The sequence below is a fragment of the Anser cygnoides genome, chromosome 4, assembly GCF_040182565.1.
Source record: "Anser cygnoides isolate HZ-2024a breed goose chromosome 4, Taihu_goose_T2T_genome, whole genome shotgun sequence".
In the NCBI taxonomy this organism is placed as follows: Eukaryota; Metazoa; Chordata; class Aves; order Anseriformes; family Anatidae; genus Anser; species Anser cygnoides.
In genome coordinates this window covers 54,520,502-54,541,926 of record NC_089876.1, presented here as the reverse complement: position 1 = coordinate 54,541,926, position 21,425 = coordinate 54,520,502, and the positions used below count along the sequence as shown (strand labels likewise).

At 35.6% G+C, this 21,425-nt stretch overlaps 1 protein-coding gene across 8 annotated transcripts in view; it reads right to left on the bottom strand.

Annotated features, from left to right (window-relative positions):
- The window catches only part of GALNTL6 (polypeptide N-acetylgalactosaminyltransferase like 6), a 497,378-nt gene that overhangs the window by 263,981 nt on the left and 211,972 nt on the right, over window positions 1-21,425 (bottom strand). For 7 of the 8 annotated variants that reach the window (XM_066996158.1, XM_066996154.1, XM_066996156.1 and 4 more), the window contains exon 4: window positions 3,981-4,147. In XM_066996158.1, the coding sequence (XP_066852259.1) occupies window positions 3,981-4,147 (167 nt within the window). Of the gene's footprint in view, window positions 1-3,980; window positions 4,148-21,425 lie in introns of those variants that run through there. The other variant, XR_010831175.1, reaches the window with a different exon arrangement.

Here is a 21,425-nt window from a genome sequence, read left to right as displayed (position 1 = left end):
TTTTTATATTGAGTTTTTTTTTGTGACTATGTTTGGTACTTCCAAGTTTCATAACATTTGCTTACTTCCCCATTCTTAATATCACGTCTCTAGTCTGCATTATATTGATATTTAAAAAGGTGCAGCTGTCCTTTCACTTTTATAATATCTAAATGTCATAATCTATGGTGAATATTATGAACGAACTACCTAGAGTTTTTCATTTTGATCACAAAATACAAAGAAATGAATACGAATAAAGTGAAGGCACACAAGTAATTCTGCAACAAACCAACAAGCTGGTGGGTACCTGGCTATGCACTAAAACATCATCATCTGTTATCAAAAGCTCTATATATGCATTTCCATATTTATATTTGCATTGGTTATGAAAACAGAAAAGCACAATGTTTTATCCCTCTTTTACGGCCCTTTCAAGTTCCTACTTTTTCTCATCTACTCTAGTTCTAACAAGGACTGTCTCTTGGTAACAACTTCTTGGAGTTTTCTAAGACAGAAAAGTTTGGTTAGTACAACACACTAGAAAAAGACACCAGCCATTTAATTACTACCCTTAAAATAACCGTAGTGCTGAAATACTCCAGTCTCACTTTCAACTATCAACAAATAGGGTCCTAGTAGTGAACTCTTTTATAATCTTCAACTGTGGAACAGTATAGTATACACAGTGTCACTTAAATAGTTTTAACTGATTTCACAAAAGTGAGAAATAGCCTTTTGTCAGCTGACATACGAAGCCTCATGAAATTACAAAAGCATATAGTGGTTTAATTAGTTTCAACACTGCAATAAACTTTGCTTATGATGTTTCTACCAGTTTTGAAAACAATTTAACTCACATTTCATTTTTGACCTGATCTGTCTTCAATGCCTTTCACACTGCTTCACTGCTCTTGTCAGTCCCTGAAAAAACAAGTGAAGGACTAATAACACTATTATTAGTGTTACATACCCTCCTGGAGTGGGGCTGTATTGGAGAATGGGATGTTTCAATAGCTGTTATTTTAATAGTAGTGATTAAATGGCTAATGTTTCTCTCTACTTCAACTAACTAAACTTTTCCCTTTTACAAAAAAAGACATTGTTACCAAGAGACAATCCTTGTTAGAACTAGAGTAGTTGAGAATAAGTAGAAACTTGAAAGGGATGTTAGAGGCATTTATTCAAACACTTTTTAAAAAGATTGTTATGAACTGGGAAGGGATTACTGAGGACGTGTAGACAGACTTTTTTCCAACATTAAATAACCTATCTATACTACACGTAGCCTGTGCCTTCGAAAGACAAAAAAGGCACAAGAAAACACAATATAGCATCATTTAAAAAACAGTTTAGAGTATCACAAATACAAGAAAAAAACCTCACTTCAGAAATACAGAAATGATTTAACTGACTTGGAGTTCAACGTTATTGATTTCAAAAAGTAGAGATGCTAACACATTTGTCACATGTTAAAAAGCTATTCCCAAAACACAAATATGCTACCAAACATGCTCAAATTCAAAACTGACAACCATTCAAAAACAAATTTCTAATCTTTGTTTTTAATAACAAAAAAAGAAATCAGTAAACCTCCATCATTATACATCAGTTCTTGGCCCAGCTCCATTCAAGTCTTCTTAATAAGTTTCTTTAAGACTTTCAAACCAGACACTTAAGCATTTCCATACTATATAAATCACTTCTTCCAGATGAAAACTGCTCCACTGAGAAGTTAGATAAGTTTATATAACTCAAAATGAGGAAGACGTAGGAGATTTCTGTAATTTCATAGGAATTAATATTACAGATATTTACTCCCAAAATACCTGCAACATAATATCTAAAATATCTGCAAGCAGCAAAACATAAGCTGGGGCATTTCCAGAAAGAGGAATAAAAATGACAATATTCTCTGTTTAATGGCATTAGTCCCTTTTCTTATAACTGGGAAGTATATAAGCTTTCTAAAACATTATCATATTTAAAAGTATATAGTCAATATGGCCTTTGATTAAAGAAAAACACTACAGCCAGATTGAGCATACACTAAATAGCTGGTCTCAGTAGCTCAGTATAAGAAGCTTTTTTAGTAGTCAGAGGCTTCATAAGAACAACTTACTTCCTGGTAAGTTGTTTTACTACTAGGAAATTGTTAGCCTGCAGAAAAATTGTTGTCTTACTTTGCACTTGTTTTTGAAAACTTTCATCATCTATTGTCTAGTTTCTATACGCATGGAAGAGACAGAACTCTACTTGCTTTATGATTTCTCTAAAATTAAATTACAGATAGAGAGGCAGTTCATCAAAGGACATATTGCAACTAAAACAGCAGAGACAAAAGGGTAAGAGATGTGTGCACCATTAATCTTTCTCACCCCTGAAACATCAAATTAAAATTTTACAGTAATCTTACACTGCAAGAATGCTCTACTAATATCCCTCTTGTTCACCTAGGGGCTTCTCACCATAACAGGTCAGAAACCTTTTGCTATAAGCTCCTAGCTGAGACAAAGGTATTACCTAAATGTCAGCAATGAGCATTATTCTTTTGTTTTCTATCAATCTACTCAAAACAATACTCACATATGCATTAGTAAATGATGTTATTTCAACAATCAATAACTGATTGTTATTTCAATAGAAACCAACCTTCAAACAAATCCCAAACCAAAATAAACAATCAAATCTTTTCACATTTAAATTCCTAAAAGAAGTGCATAAAATTGAAAGTAATAAACTACATCCACGTTCCATATAATTGTTATGAATTAATTTTACCTAAGGAATTTAAATTTCATCCAAAGACCTTGAGAGTATTCCACTGTTGTGTTGCATTCAAGAAGTATTGATGGCAAAGTTCATTAAATTGTCATTTATCTTAATTTTATTATACAGAGATGTCATGAACTTTAACTATTCTAAAGCAAAAGTTTTAATTATTGTTTTAATTATTTTTTTACATTCCCTTCAAAACAGTCTCATTTTTCTATATGGTAAATTTATACCAGAGCAAGAAGCTGCCTAATTCAATACATATTCAGGATTAAAGACAAATGACTTGCATCCATCCAAAATGGCGAAAGTTAAAAATTCCAAGTAAAAATGAAGCCTAAAAGGAAAGGATGGTGATGAGACAGGGAGTTAGGAGAATCTTATCACGTAGAGATAGAGCGCTGATGGCAGTAAACTAAGATGCTACTTAGTGTCTTTGCTAACTATGGTGCATTGTGCAAATTAACTACAGCAAGAAGCCTTGGGCACCTTACCAAGGTCAGTCTCCTAATAAGAGTGTGAGCCTTTCTTAAGAAACTGGTAGAAACTGGTCCTGCGGATGGACAAGAGCCAAGGAGCAACTGAGTCTGCGCAAAGACAAGAGGTCAACTAGCGGTGACAAGGAAGAGCCATCAACCTTCATCCCCGCGACCCCTGACGACAACCACCAGAATACACTGTGCAAGCACAGATGGGAGGAGTTTATGGAAATGACTCCTTGGAACTAATTTTAAGACAAAGCAGGGACAGGTTACGAATACGTTTAGGCGTACTGTGAAACTTCATGCATATGTAACTTTACTGCATGTAACCAAGGCAAGTTGCCACATCAGGTGCACACGACTTTGGCGGGACTACCCCCCGTGCTGCCCAGCGCTGAATAAACATACCTACTTTACAATCTTACTGATTGTGGAGTCTGTTTTCTGCAAGTCAATGAAGCATTAACAATTTGCAGTATTTCAGAAAGAACGTATTCAAATACTGTGCTAATAAAGACCAATAAACAATTCATAATCTCTTGCCTTTTCAGTACTCATGCAAAATAAAACAAAAGCACATTTAGCAAGAAAAAAGTTTCTTTTTCCCCTAGCTGACAATCAAATAGTACTTCAAGGAAAGCAGTTCAGAAGCTATTTTTTTCTTCAATTTTTGTTACTCTAGTTTCTATAGAGACCACAGTGCAATACAAATTTCAAATTAAAACAAAACCAGCTGGGCCTTACCTCTGTCACTGAAGTCATCCACAAGAATGATTTCTGCTATCAGGCTGTCTGGAGTGCGGTTGATAATACTGTGTATTGTTCGCAAGAGTGAAGTCCATCCTTCATTATGAAATGGGATAATTATGCTAGTATTTGGTAGCTTTTCCAAGTACACCTTGTGCTTACAGCTGGAAAGAAAAGAAAAGAGTTGTGTAAGCATATAGCAAAGTCTGCCTTGGCATATACACTACCTGCTTAGGCCAGTAAACCACCATTGTTTCTGGAACAAAATCCAACTGTATAATTAAACAGTACTTTCATGTGAGAATAACTAGTTAATTTAAAAAAAGTTATATTGCAAGCAACATACAATAACTCTGAACAAAACAGAAAAGGAACTGAAGTTCACTGGCTGGAATTAGATTTCTTTTTCTTCACTAGAATCTTTTTCCTGCAATATTATACTCAGAACATATATTCCGCAACATTTTTAGAACTCCAATCATCTTATTAGAAAGATTCCTGATATTTATCATGAAAGAAAATAAAACCTGAAATGATCCTTCTTTGTCCATGGCAAACAAAACATAGAAGCAGTTTGCTCTACCCAGAGACAAATACCAGAAACAATTCAGTGTTATTTTCCTGGCTGACGCATTGAAAATATGCAACAACATCCACAAGTACAACTCCAACTTTACATCTAGATGCCCAAAGTAATTTCTGCTACTGTATGTATAGATAGTACAACATATAATTCTGAAAATAGAAGAAAATGTAAAACAGCCTTTTGTTTAGTAAATGAGACCACTGTACCTTCAGCATCTTAATTAAATAGCAGCTAACAACAGTGCTTAAACTTAAACATTTTTAATATTGAAGTGTTCACACATTTGACCAAAATCCGTATTCTTTAAAAATAATGGTCTTACAGTTCATTAGCTTCTAAAATCAGATAACATAAGTAATATTTAGGTTACTGAAACTGATAGGCTATCATTCCCCCCCGCCCCCTCCCCCAAAACGCCGTAAATGGGATACGTTCCTCTGCTAGCAACACGACATTGCATTTTCAGCCACGTCCACTGGGGACAAAGACATTGAATTATTACTGCTTCCATGAGAGAAAGTCATGCTCTGATCAAGGTACCCGTACAAATATAAATTAACTGCTTCATGATAAATCAACACAAAGAGACAGATAAACCTTTTGACTTCCAACTTCTAGGTCCAAAAATGTACAGATACCTTTGCTGCTATTCAGAAAGAATTGCAATGCATATCAAACACTGCTGTAGGTTTTAATGCTGTTTTACATATATTTGCAGCTTATTTTGCTTTCTACTTTTCAAATGCCATTTAGAAATCAGCATTTGCTGTATTTGAAAGTTTTCCTAAAAATAAATTTATATTTGTCAGCCATTTCTTCCAAAAACATAGCAGCAATGAATTTATTGACAAGCCATTTCCATAAATAACATTTTTGAAACCTTTTATTAAGTAATTTACTGGTAGAATGCATATGCACACTGAAAAAAGGACAGCTACTCTGCACAAATATGACAAAGTAAGAATTCTTCTACTTATCTGTAGGAAGGAGTACAACAAAGGAAGCTCATTACTCATACAGAGCTGTTTCAGGTGGCAAATTAAGAAAACCACCTATCAAAACTACCACCTACTGTTGTCAATTGTTTGCTGACAGTGATGCTTGGAGTAGAACAAATGCATGTTATTTTTATGCTTTTCCTGAAACCAAGATTTTTCCTTTAGCATTTTTAACTCCCACTAAGTAGGTTTTTAAAACTGGGTTTTTAATCTTTTTTTTTTTTGAAGGAGAAAAACAAAAAACACCACACAAAAGAAATACACACACAATGTCAGAATGCTGTTTCTTTTTAAAAAGTGATGTCCTTCCACAAGGGAACTCAATTACCTTCCTGAGTAACAGTATGCCTTTTTAGCCTGGTTGTAGTGAGGTTTGTGTGTTTTCACAGTTGACTGTCGTAAACTGAAGTCTACACAGATGGGAAGGTCACCGGATGTGGATATTCTCATCTGTGCTTTCAGTGTAATTGCATATTCTAATTGATAAAAAGGAGAAAGAACATTGAAGGACCTAGTTTAAAACTATTTTCATTCTTCCTACAGAATGAATTGCCTTACTAGGACTAAAAGAGAGCCATGCTTAGAATATAAAAGCAAAAGACACCTTAAACTTTCTTAACATGTCTCCATCTTTCCACTATCTTTGACCATTCTTCTTCATTTATATTTACTTTTCCTTTGACAAGTTTTCCAAAGGTACCTGCTATATGTGAACTGATTTCTGTTACAAGACACACACCACTGAAATGCACTTTTCCTACTTTTCCCCCCTCAACAAGCTGGTCAAATTGTCATATTCATAGAGATGACACCTTAAATTCCATCTTTTTCTATTGTTAAGACAGCCTGTTAGATTTCATAGTGGTGGCCTACTTGCCTTTTTCAGCAAGTTAAATTCTGTTCATTTTTAGCCTCTTGCTCTCCAACATTAAACTAACTGTAACAGAAGAACTCAACTCTTCCATGTTTTACTGATGAGAATGATGTTTAAAACCAAGAAGCATTAGCAAAATTAACAGATAAGGTACTACAAAAACACCTTCATCTTTAACTGTACCACTTTTGCATCAATAAAGATTTTTAGAGGCATTCTTTCAACACAAATTCATTATCAAAAATTCAGCAGAGTCCATTTAGAGAGGTCCTGACACAAAGTCTGATTGTAACTTCAAACTCCCCTTGCTTTATTATTTACTGTTCCAAAGTTCTAAGATACCTCAATAACTAACTTATTTTCTGCCAACATCAAATCATATTTTCAGTACATGCTTTTTGCTCTCACCAAAATAATGCCATCATAAATGTTTTGAGCATTTACCAAGTAACAGACCACTATTTCAACATGTTTACTTTCTAAAATTAATTTAATTGCTTACATACCCTGTAGAATGAATGTTTCAAAAGGGAGATTTTGATTCTCCACAGAAATGAGAAAATGTAATTCAAGAGCCCTTTATATTCCCTTAAGATTTCAACCTTAGCAAAATTTATAAAAAAATAACAAAATCAAATTTTATTTCAGAAAGGAAAAAAACGTGTCAAAGATTACCATTAATATCCTATTTTAAAAATGTTTAAATGAGCATTAATTCATCCTTAAAAGTTGTCAAATTATGGTACATGTGTTAAATGAAAATGAATTGTACTGAAATTGCAGTGCAAAATTTAAGTACAAAGTTTTGTCAAATTCTTATCCACCTTGAAAAAAATCTTAGTACTTGCATACATATGCTATGATCACCAGCCTCAGCCTGAACATATCACAACTTATTTGCGTATTTTCAATGAGTGTAGGCTCTATGTAGACCGTAAGTGTAATTCAGAACAAATGACAGAACAGCATTTCCAAACACATTGACTTTGAGGCTTGGGGTACTGGGAAAACCACAAAAGCCTGGAAATAAATCGTAAGATTAATATTCAAAAAAGGATAGTAGATTTAAGCAAAATATGCAGTTCTGACAGTGTTGAAGGTTTGCTCCAGGATCTACTTCAATACAAAAAAGAATGTAGAAAGGAAAGAGTACAGAGTTGATGTCAATAAACATTACTTTATGCGCTCTCTTTCATGATCAAATCACGATGCAACAGATAAATGCAAACATACCGCTGTAGAGCTTATTATCACATGATGTTCTGCTTAATGAATTAAGAACATAGAGAAAAACAAATGGGGATCTGAAAAAGAGAAACAACTGCTATGTCTTTCTTTTTTTAAACCAGGAAGGTATTTTCTATTTTTAAGCTCATTTCCATCAAAAGCAGTTTTTGTCCTGGTAGTATTTTCTTCTAGAGTAACATTTAAAATAACTTATGAGAAGTTTATAGTAACAAAATTGATTTGCATGGTGAATGAAGATGAAGACAGGTCATTTTACTTCTATACCTCAGTTCTAGATATGTTGTAAACCAACTAATTTGAATGAAATGTATGTTAGTATAAACATACACAGTCTCAGAAGAAAACCCACCCATGAAATTAAATAATTTTGCCTATGGGACTGAGGGCAGAAAACTACCTGAAATCACTGCACTAAACTGATTTTTCGCTTCAGCTTTGATTGTAAAAAAAAAAAAATTATGAAAGTGTTCTCATTAATCAGTATTGGCTAAGGATGTTTACTCAACATCACTGCCCATACTGATAAGAGCATAAATATTCAAGGATGGTAAGAGTACATTATTCAACTATTTTTCCACCATTTTCATTATGTTTTTCCTCACTTTCATCCCTACCTCCACACTTTTGTTTACCTAGATAAAGTTCAAACTGCTCAGTAGAATTTTTATTGTTTAACATTTGAGTAGCATCTATTCACTTTGCTCAGAAACACATTAAGATGTACTTAAGTTATAGCTACCTGTAAGTTAAATTGCTTACACAACTAATACAGCCTACTCAATGGTTTATAAGAGACTACTTACAGAACTAGAAGCTTTGTTTTTCAGTGTTTGATTCTATCTTCCCTAAAGTAATCCAAAAGATCCCAATCAGTCTTAACTCATATACGTGCTCGTATCTGTAGGTATATGCCATGCCATATTGCCAGCACAGTGGAACAGTAGGCACCTGCACATCCTATGGAACCATCCCAACTAAACAGACCCAGATATCTAGTTCTCTCCAGGGGACAGGTGTAGGATTATTCCTGGTTTTACAGACTGCAAGATTAGAGTGGTCAGAAGAGTTCACACTGAATAAAGGAAGAATATTAATTTGGTAAACTAGAAATTAGCGCAAAGTCATTTGCTTGCAGTATAATACTACTTCATTCTGGTACCACTATAAAGGCAAACTGAGAAACAAAAGTCTGTTATGTTCTTTATGTGTTTTTATTATTTAAAATTCAAGTTTTTGTACTTTAAAATCACACACCTACCCTAGACATTTAGAATTGCAGAACTTTTCTGATGGAGTTCAGTCAAAAAATAACTAATGTTTTGGTTGTACTCTTCAAAAAATGAAGAGGTAGTTGCCACCAAAAGAGACTGCTGGAAAACTAGGCCTTTTATTTCACAAGCATAGAATTTGAATACCTGAAACAAGAAGCTGGGGAGCATGGGGGTGGAGAAACAACTGCACGCATCTACCACTCTTAGCAGAAAAACAATTTGAGGGTGAGAAGAACCAGCTGTTTGAACCTAGAAAAGTGTTCCTAACTCAGCACGTGCATCTTCTGCTCAATCTTAATAGAATGCTACAGATTAACCTTAATAAAATGCTCTGGATGCTTTTTCTTGTGGTTAAAAATTGCACAGAAGTGCAGCACATCATCACTTATTCGTGGAACAACATTAAATCTTAGCTACTGAACCTATTACTACAAGAATGACAATTTCTTAGAATAAACAATAGATTTCTGCAAATTTAATGAAATCTTAAATCTCAGAGTAATTTCTATGTTAAGTCTGAAAGTGATTTATAAAGGTCTTGCTAGAAATACGTAGAAAGAAAACCATGAAGAGCAACTGGTATCTTGCTAGTTAAGTAGTTCACATCTGTATTTTCTTACTGAAGTTATTACATTAATGTTCAGAATAAACAGAGCTTGGTAGAGGCCTGTGCTAGTGGCATTATGTATTTCCCTTGCTGAAATTCTCAGAATTAACAATTTGGGCTTTCCCCAAAAATAACATACACAAACATGTATGCATGCACATAAGAAAATATGGCATAAAGCTCCATTTGCACCAGCACGCATGCACATAAGAAAATATGGCATAAAGCTCCATTTGCACTAAATGATGAATTTGTGGACAAACTGGATGCAATGACAGTTTTGAGATTACCAACATGAATCAAAAGTTATGAACCATGAATTACATTTTCAAATATTGCTGTTCTTGATTAATCTTGTCTTTTCATAAGCTTTCCTTGCATGGTATTTGAGAATCTGAAATCTGTTATTTCTTAGCAAACTGAATGATATGGTACTATATTCTTTATGCTCTAGGAACTTTTGGGGGGGATTTTACTGGGAAGAACTGAGGTTTTCTACCTGGGCGTGAGTTGTTTCCAAATTAATTTCCAAAGCCTCATTCCTCTCTCTAGCCAAAGTATCTTCTTCCTCTCTTTTTTCCTTATTAGACACATCACTGTGCACTAATCGTATGTCATTTCAAGTACAGCTGCATTTCAGTAACCCCAGAAGTCCTGTAGTTTATCACTGTTGTGAGAAACTGAATTTTGAGAGCTGTACAATATTGTTTATTATACACACATACCACAGAAGTCATGGTAACTATGAAATCAAAATTCTTTACAAAAGGTTAAGGTAGAATTTATTTGTAAATAACTTGTATAGTGAAAATTTAGGCATGCAGAACTGACAAAGTGGAACCCACTAGCAGCTATTTACCTTGAACGTTGTTCCTGTATTTTGTTATCGTAGGTGGGTATTTGGATCCAGTAGTTTAAGGCTTATTGAAAAACAGGATACACCGTCACACATGAACTCGCTCTAAAAACACTTAACTCTAATTTTAAGTATTGCTTTGGGATATAGAATTCTACTAGGCTGAAACAATAATCAAAACTGAGTTCCTGAATGAATCACTATCACAAGTAAGTTTTGAAGTTGCAGGGAGACTTCTAGAAGATTAAAAGAATAGTAGAGGTTGCTCTATTCCTGAAATGCTAACCTGCCTGAGGAAGAAAAAGAAAATTGCCACAAACATCTGGAATCTATTTACAGCCGACACTAAAAATACAACATGAAAGAGGACCGCTCTATAAAAAGAAAAGCTGTGAAAAAAAAAAGATAAAATTGCCTCTTACAGACTACTAAGAGTCTTAAGAATATTAAGAACTTTTTTTTTGGCTCAAAAGAAGGGTTAGCATACTCTGCTGTGCAGAAATAAATAGCATCCTTTTAGTTCAAGATACAGTGATAGTTCTGTTTAAATCCCCGATAAGTTTAAGGAGAAAAAAAAGTAATATAATATCAAATAGCTTAAGAAAACATGCAGAACTGAAAGTTTCTGCATTTTTACAGCTTTTCTAACAGAAACAGATCTACCAGCTCTGTAGGACAGCAAATGAAAAAAATGGACATCTAAAGTGATGAAAAAGTAGAGAGTGCTGGCACCATTTCAGCCACTTCACAGCAAAAGCCAATTCATAAAAGCAGCAATTTGTTTGACCCTGTGGATATAACAACATTTTATGCACATTAAGGGACGCCAATAGCAATGCCTTGGCCAGTTACTAGGTTCTGTGCTTTCTAGACACATCAACAACCTTGTAAACTGCCCTTTCTGATAGATAATAGCGTAGGAGAACTTAAACGTCTTGCAGACATCCCATTGCTGTATTTCAGAAGCAAGGTAGCAGCCTTCTACAGCAGTTACTGGATCATAAAATAGACCACCTCCAATTTTCTCCTTTTACATGAAACACCAGAGTAAGTTAGAGCAAAACAGAATCAGGTCTGAAAGCTTCCTTCCACTGGCTTTGTCAGCACACACACTTAGCAGATCTGACCTTTTCTTTCCCCTTTATTAAAGGAACTACAGCACCCAGTGGGTACCCAACTGCTGACAAACCCACGACAAAGTTACCAGGACAAAACATTTTTCCAGTGAAGATTTACATAGTAATTGTCTTAGCACATCAAAGAATTCAATTTACAGCAACAAGCTTCAGTCACACAGTGTTTCTGTTGCAACCTAGCCTTGTCAAGTGAGCCTGATAAAGTAGTGATAACTAGTAATTTCTACTGCTTTATGACAAGGCTGTAAAATTAACTTGGGTGTGAGCTGATGGAGGGGAAAGTAATTTTTATTTCCACTGTGGCTTACAGCTAGGAAGTAAGCATACATTACTGGGTATGGACCTCAATAAATGTCACAACACTTCCTCCTCCCTACTGCAGCAAATAAACCTTCTCTAAAAATTTATTACTATTTTCAGATAGATGAAATTGTATGGTAGAAAGTAGTTTGCATTATTGCTATTAAATGCAATACAAAAATTAACATGTCTTGGAAACTAAATAGGAAAAGCCTACTGTGTTAAGTAGGTTTTCTCTCAGCAGTGACTTCACACAAAAATCCCCACAAAGTTGAGCGAGATGCTTGTTACTTCACATCAAGCTGCATCACTTCGGACTGTCATGGACAATCACTCCAGAAACTCTGCATGTCTTCAAAGAAATCAGACAGTAAAGTTTGCCTCACTTCGTAATTCAAACAGTAAGGTTTCTTTAAACAAAGGAAAAACATAAGAGACAGATGAGCCATACAACTCAAAGCAAACCTATGCTTGCAAAGCTTTGTTTTATAAGAAAGCACAGTATAAAACCTCCATCACTCATTGCTAGATCTTAAACTATTTATTATATATATAACTTTAAGAAACTTACATATTTATCCATATATATTAAGTCTAGGTTTTGAAAAGTGAACACAAAGTAATTTTATATCATCTCAAAATCCCTCACTTAAAAGGAAAGTTACATCGAGAGGCATCTTAGTACTACAATTATAATTCAGCTTAAACCATGCTCTTCATTACCTATAAATTCCCAAATTCTAGCAAGCAACCTAGTTTATATAATATGTATGCACACGTGTACACAGATCTACACTTTTTTTTTGAGTGAAAATTACTGAAATATCAATGTACTCAAAATTCATTCAAACTTGTGATTGTCTCTCAAAAGTCATGCAGAGCTTAAAATGATCAACACGCAGCCTCTAATTCAAGTCTGTTTGATTTCCTGACTGAGAGAGAATGAAAAGGATCAGAACGTTTTTGTTGTTTCAAAGTGAATTCTAATCATGCTACTTAGGAACAAACCAACCCATGACATTCAGCTACCATTGAATTTGTTTTAGAAATCCTAATTATTCCTTTACCATTTGCCCTTGTGCTCCAGAGCTATCCTTCAGGCTTCCACAAACACCTTCCCTGCCAAAGGTCAGCCACATCTCCTTTTCCATACCAAGCATTCTGCAGCTAAAAATAGATTACAACCAAGCTCAGCTTGACTACGAATACAATAAGATACTGAAAATCATCTAAAAATTACCTTAAAACAAAGTGATGGGATAGAATCAAACTTATTTAGTGCATATAGAACTCAGAATACAAAGTAAAGTCTGGAATCCCTTTTATCCAAAACTCCCTCTTTACCTGCAGTGACATTAGAGCAGAGAAATACAGGAACAGTATCTGATTAGCCAGAAAGCACAGAACTGTGCGTTATACTGTGAGATGCTGAGCGTTAGTGCAAGATATTCTAGAACATCGAAGGAAATGCAACAACAGTACAGTGAGGTCTTCACTCTCTGGAAGCAAGAAGTTCAGGACTCAGCACTTTCAGGTCAGTTTTCTCACACCACTGAATTCAGGTACTCTGACACAATATTAATTGAAAGTTCTTTGTCCCTAACTAAAGAAAGAATATAGTGGTTGCTCCATTACACACATTTAAATTAATGCAAACCTTCCTAGTTTCAAAAGGCTTCAATAATACAAGGGATACATGAATGAGGTTTACAAAAAAAGCTTCCAAAACTTGGTGGATAGGCCAAATGAGAAAGCATTGTTCACCAAACTCATTAATTTGGGGGTATTTGATGCAATTAACATCAGATTGATCTAAACCATGTTATAAAATGTTCCTGCATCACGCAACGGTCAGTTATCTTTCTGTGCAGAGGGTTGCAAGGACCAACAGTATTAGGAAGTTCAGTAATAAACTAAACAAGAACATGCACTGCATACCTGTACAAAACCACTAAGCAGCTTTACGTATCACCCAAAAATCCAGTTACTGAGGATGCTGAAAGAATCTACGGGAAATAAACCGGAGGAAGAAGCCAGACTCACACATCCCTTTCAGTATCACCTCCCATATACGATACACAAGATAAAACAACGGGCAAAATATTATTAGGTCTGACCCACGTCACAGCATTGGTGTCACAGCTAGCAGGCATGGGAACAAACGCTGTGAAAATGTCGCTGTCAGGCATCACAGACCACAAGCACCAGCATGATCAGTAAGTTCACATGCCTGTTACCACATCTTGTGGCCAGCGCAGCCTTTGGAAAATTACAGCTCAATAAGGTCGTCCATAATCCAGCCAGGCAAAACAAAAGCTGCTTTTTCACTCTAGTTTTGCTGCGTATTTGTTGTCCTTATTGCATGACACAGAGCAGCTAATTCTGTTGCCTGTAAGAACATACTGGCACTTGCTGGGTTTTGTTAGCATTAGAGCTGAAATTTCACTTGCTTAGAAGTATGTAATCCTATGCTGGTTCACATTACATAAATGCCTAATTGTACGAAAAAATGTTCAGAAAGGAAGCAAGAATTAATACGTAATAACAAGTAAGGCATACAGAAGGTTTTCCTGAAACTATTAAATTGGCAGCATACATCATCATCACAGTCATCTGTGAACTGCAAAGGTCTGGATCCCCAGAACATTCAATATTTCTCATTGATCTTAAGGAAGCCGCATGTGCTTTCCAATTGCTGTATTGTGTTTGAGACCTAAAAGTTCTTGTTTTAACCACTGCCAAGTGCCAATAGACTTGGCTATCCCAGATGCCCAGAAGTGACTGAAGGGTAAATACCCTGCAGTATTCCTTTCCCTATTGTATTTAGATTTCACAGTATGTTTATTGCAGCTTGCTATTTTCTCAGCAGTGTGGGAGGCTTCACTGCAATGTAGGAGATATGCAAGGCATTCAAACCCACAAGATCTACTTTCCTCTGCTTGTATAAACAGCTTACTTCTTTCATCAAATTCTTTTCAGTAAACAGAAACAGAGCCATCAGTCTCGGACTCTCCTCATTGACCTACTAAACGCTGCAGCCTGCTCCTCACCAAAGCGGTGGAGGGGGAATCATCAATCTTCAACCCCATTTTAGCTGTTGCTACCATAAAAAAGCACACAAAGCACCCAGAAAGAGCCTAGGAATTATTCCACATAATTTGTTACTATCAATACATATATTGCAGAGGAACTGACAGCAGGCATGACAGAGACAGAAGGCCACAAGTTTTCTCCAGCATAAAACATTTCTGACCCTGTTCTCAAGGAGCTGCACTTTGAATGAGATGCCCTGAAGCAACTGCAAGGCACAATCTGGTGAGGCTTGGAAATGGGGACATGGCCCATCGTGTTTTGGCATGCATGACTTTCCACCTTCACCACATTATGCAGTAACTGCACAGAACACCTGAAAAAGCAGCTCAAGTAATAGTGTACAGCTTTCTCATCACCCCACTAAAAGCAATGTGTGCTTAACCAGTTGGTCTGTGGCCAGGTAAGGTTAAACAGTGCTAGCAAACATCCGTACAAAGTAATGCAGCCCTTTGTAGAGAAACCTGAACCAACATTTTCTTGAAGCACTGGGAAAAGGCTAGCTTGTTTTGTGGTTTGCGGATTCCAGTCAAATTAAGCATAAGAGCAAGCAAGTTAGATGGAAGTTGAATCAGCTAGCTAGTAGCCATGCCAAGTTTAGCACACACAGAGTGCCTCTTCAGCATCCCTCGGTACCAGTGACATCTGCCCTCTGAACAATTAGGTTGTACCCAAATTATTTCCCTACTGAGCAGGCAGAGATGATTCAGATGCCTCTGAGCTAACTTTTACAGCTTCTCCAGGAGCTTTTCATCATTAGGCAGAGAGGGAAAGAAAAGCAGAGGAGCCATCTCCTCTTCTGGAGGGAAGGAAGCTGCAGGAGGTACCTGAGGCTGGGGCACAGCAGCCAGCTAACGGCCTGGCTGCACCAACCAGTCTCACTCACGCAAGCACCACCAAAAGCTGACCCTGTTTGCCAGAGATGAGACTCAGATGACTTTTAGTCATCAGATCATTATGGCAGGCACTGAGATTAAACTTGTGCCACAGCTTTAATTGCATGTACAGCAGGTGAATACACAGCCAAGGTGTTTACTAATATTTTCGCAATAAAAGTGAGTCCATTTTTATTTTGCAAACACTGAAACTGCTATAGGATATTTATTGCCTTTAAAAAAAAACAAAACACAAATACAAAAGTAAGGAAAAACAGAGAAAGCAATGCTTCAAATGCCAGTAGAGCTAAATACTTACCTAGATTTGCCGGGTGACCATTTTTCAAACTTTCTTTTTTAAATTAATTGATAGTTCTGAGAGATTAGCATTTCACTAATGTAGTAAACTAGTACTCTGATTGAATGCTATACACTTCAATGACTTTCCTATGCACAGCGTACATAAACTAAAGAAATCAGGAACAACAAATATTTAACAGCAAAATCAGCTACCGAGTATTCAGATTGTTTTGTCTGGAGGAAATGCACAGCATACTTGCAGTTAAATACTTAAGGAAAAAGCTGAAGTCACTCAGCCAGCTCTAATTTGTCTAACAAATACCCATGAAAAATACCTAAAATGTATTATTTCCCTTTTTATCCTGTCAGACTATTCTATTTGAGGAGATGAAATAAAAATCATCCTTTTGGTTAATAAGAAGTTAACCATTAAAGCTTACTTCATGAACCACAATCCCACTCTTCCTACTACGTGCTTCAAAAGACATCTGAGAACGTAAGCTTTGGGGCAGCAACTCCCGCACTTAACTGCCTTATTTTTGCAATTTAATCAGTTTCTTACTTACATCTTTCTTGCTTTTTTAGCCACATTACTCTTCTGTTCACCAAATAATGATCAAGTGACTACAGCATTCACTTGAGCAAATTTGTGCTTCTGCCATGCAACACACAGGCAGGTGATATTTGTTCTCTAGCATCCCACACCGCATAATGCTTCAGCTCTCCCATAAATCCCCTTCTGTAGCATGAAGCGCACTGCAAGATGTCAGAACTAAAAGATCTGTCCTCCTTCACTCTCAGCAACTCAGCTGTTTTGAAAATCATGCTGGAAGTCTGACTGCTGGGAGAACAGTTACAGAGAAAACCACAAGGAGCCAGCATCCTTCCCTGGTGGTAGCTAGAAAGAATTCCACAGAAGCAAAACCAAAACAACTATTTTCTAAGTTTAGGGACATCTAACCACATCTTGAGATGCCATTACCTTTATATTTTGGGTTGATGAAGAAGCTTTTAATCATTTTTTCTTTTTTCCGATTTTGACTTAGGGTTCTCAACAAATAACAACACTGAACCATTAATATACGCACAGGTCTGTGTCAATAGCATATCCGCTCCCCCCCCTTTCTTCTGGGGGAGGAAGAACAGGGAGACAATATTCTTACCCACTGACAGATCTGAACATTATATACTTAAATATTATATATAAACAACATATATAAAACATTATATATTAAAATATTTTATATATAAATCTGAACATATATATGTCTATATTTACACACACAGTGTATAAAGACTTGTCTGATTCACAAGAGTGAAACAACTAGAAAAACCTTGTACTTTTTTAGTTTCATTTAGTACCTAATCAAAAGTCAATAGAAGATCAATCCTAATAACTAATTACTTCCATACGCCATATTAAATATTGCAAAGTTAAGCATACTTAATTTCAATTAATTCATTTTTTTTTAGTGTCTTGAGCTAGGATAACCTAGGACAGCCATTAAGATAACAGAATGCTGAGGGAATTCATTGGAAACTATCTTGGAGAGCTGGATTAAAGCTTTTTTTTTTTTTAATTTCAATTTCAGGTAAAATATATATAACTTAAACGTATGCTAAAAGCATTCAGACAAGAGCACTGTATTTATAGAAAGTAACTCAATATATTCAATACAATAACTGAAAATTTTAGAGGATTCAGATATGAACTACTGTATGATTGTACGACTGCAACATTTATCTTGGATTTTTAAAATACATCCCTCTCCCATACGGCTCTAGTAACTCTAGTTTTCTGCAAAATTTACTAAAACACCATCAGGGATAACATTAACTCTGCAACTATTCCAAAGACACACACACACACCCCACAACACTTTCATTTTAGTCTCTTTTAAAGAGAAATACAAGGGACAGCAACCTCACTGCATTCAAATATTTTGAAAGTGAACCATTCAGGCATTCTGTCAGCTTCTACTGCTGATAAGGAGGGAGAGTTGGTGAGTTTCAGTTATGCAGAACAGGTACAGTGAAATGTGGGGGTTTCATTATTAAAAAATAAAAGCCTTATTAGTTATTGTTTAGGACACAGAACAATTTGCAGCCTTAACAAACCTTTATTTATTTGAATATGAAAATGCATTTCTTCAGAGGTCTGTGAGAAATGTAATGTCTAAGATCAACAAGCATAGCTCAGACTTCTGAAAAGAGCACTGCTGGGAATTGCAGTGAAGTCCGACCACTTCATATAGCAATAGTCAGCCAATACTTGGAAACAGCAACTCCACACCATACACACTAAAAACAGATGTCACAGAAATCAAGTTGGACATCCTTAATGTACAATATGAACATCAAATTCACTTTGTACTGAAATTTTTATCTATACCTACTGAAACCTAAAAAGGATGGGATTTCTGGTAATAGATTATTCAGGTAAACCAACAAGCATATGCACAGATGCACAAATCCAAATTATAAACAAACATTCTACAAACAACAGAGATGAGTAGCCCTGTTGAAATCAACCTATACAAACACACAAACCATGAAATATTTCGAGTGATGATGCTTGCATTGCACTCTATTAGTAACTGGAGTTAACTTGAATTCCTTTGATTCAAGAATGAATACGTAAACAAGGGTATACAATTTTTTATGAGGACTTAGGGGTTTGAAACAAGATACACCACAAAACTTATATTCTCTGTTCAGTCTAGATGATTGCAATCATTCCCTGCAGCCTCATCAGAATTGTATTTTGAAAGCTATTCAAAACATGGATCGGATTTGATTTCATTTGTTTGAACAAAACTGATAAACACAGAATATTTAAGAATGTTAAGAAGATAAGAATTAACTGTTACTGTAAACACTTGAGTAGCATTTCCCCCCAACCCCCTTTCTAACAGAACAGGATACTACTGCTTTTTCTCCTAGCTTTAGGAAGTTTGTTGTATTCCAAACTAGAGAAAGTGGCATGAGCCAGCAAAAAAAAAAAAAAAGCTAAAACTATTCTCTGGTATTTTGAAATAATTTTTCTGTTAGTAAAGAACTTCAAATAATAATTCCATTGCCAGCACTAAGTATTACCCAAAACTCTAATGTTGCCTTCAAATTTAGGTCACCAGAAGTCTTACTTTGATTAAATCAGTCCTGAAATCCTAATGAATTGAGGTGGTATTTCTGTTTCAGATTTTTATTTGGGATAAATAAAAATAAAAAAATCCCATCTTCCTACAATCTGAACAACAGCTTTAAAGCTATATATATATTTTTTTCAGATTCTGTGGCAGGATGACAAACCTGTTCTATCCATTTACCATCTTCTGCAACAACTCAGGCATTCCAAGGCAAAAGGAATATTTCTTACCAGAGATGCCTTTGCCAACTTGTTTCTTCAATATAAATGTCTATAATTTCCCTAATTACTGCTGTAAACTAGAGAACATAATTGGCCCATGTTACCACACTTCCTGTGCAGAAGTTATAATACAAAACCAAACACCATATACAAGCAGCAAATTAAATGGGTCCTTACCCAGATACATTTTGCACTGACCTGTCTTGCAAGCCCTGTTTCTACAGATAAACAAAAACAGTTCAGCAAGTGTATTTTTGTTTGCTTTTACTTAAGGCCAGAGGTGATGGTGAGCAATGAATAGAGAATTAGCTAATGTAACACTGTGAGCATCCACTGTTAGAAGACTTCCCCATAAGAGTGGTACAGATACAAGATACCAAATTGCCCATAGAAACAGAACAAAATATCATACGAGTGCAGCTATGAGAGAAAAAAAAATATATGGGAGATACTAGGAGCTTGCAACAGAAAAATATAAAGGAAACAGGAAAGCTGTTAAGGTAGCCTTAAAATGGAAGTTAACGGTTTCATTCCTCCAGGGATTTTTACAGCACACACATTTTGCTTCTTTCTTTTTTAAGATGCTAATCTGAATACATCATTCTGAAATGCTTTAACTATGTCATACTTGAAGGAAAAAAGGAAAGAATACTATAAAAACCTGAGAACTTGAGTTTCTCAGAGCTTAGACATATAAGCATTTGCTTGGTTCCCCTCATCCCCTTACCAGAAATAGTATTTTGCAAATTTAGAGCCAAATTTCCAAAGAGAACAAAAAGAAGGTTCATTTGGATTAAAAAGAGCAAGTTTTGGTTATCTGCTGTCTTGGCATACTTTCCAGAAAACCAGTCTCTTAGAGGTGGGACTTGAAATTTATTTGGTCCAAGCTTTTGAAATAAAATAGTTTTTCCTTTCCTAACGTGATTTCAGAAATGTAGGAACTACTACAGCTGCTTAAATATCTTTTGGCCTAAACTGCAAGATGAACTACTCTGTCTTTTAATGAGCTTGAAGGTTTGTTTTGTGAAGTTTCTCTACTGATGGCAAGAAAACCATTTTACTTGGTTAAGCCAAACCCTGACTTGTTTCTATCAGAGGCATAGAGCCTAGTTTTGTCACCTTAGTGTACTTCTTAGTATGCAAACTGAGCACAGAAACATTTTACCTTTACAACATGATACAGGCAGTAACTATCGGACAGATTATGTTACAAGTGCTTAACATAAGGAAGGTTAGATGGCCATGACAAGTCAATTCATTCAGGACACTACCATAACATTAGTCACACGAGGCTTCATTGAACATCATAGCTGAATTGGAACATGAAAATGGATGCGGATACCTTGAAAGTTTGAGTTTTTCAAGCGAGAGACTTAAGTGAAAGCCCCTAATGGTCTGGGCCAGGGAAGAAGAGAGGCATACAGAAAGGATGGTGTAACACTGACTCGTTCCTTATATGTCACTTCTGACAACACGCTGTACACATTGCTTCTGGGGACACGCAGGGAAATGTCATTGACTGTGCAGACAGTACTGGGTGAGAAACAAATTGCCAGAAGAGCAACTTGCAAAAACACAAAGGGAGGATAGACATGTCAGTTCTCTTTTGTATTTAGTAATTGCCTTCTGCAGTTTTACTAATAGAGAAGGATGCTTGATGAGCATATTTATTATGCCAACAATGTAATTTAAGACAACTCTGACGCTCTACAGCTGTACATTAGAACTCAACTTCTTGGAAGAATTCTTATAAATCACATCAGGGAAATTGTATATAACTTGGGCAAACTAGAAGGCAAATGAAGCATATAAAAATATATGGCTTAGTGAAGTATGTTATTTCTTTTCACTTAATTCTATGCAAAACAATAGTAAGATGTAAAAATAAACTGTTTTCTCAAAACAATGCAACATGGCAATTAAATAGGAGACAC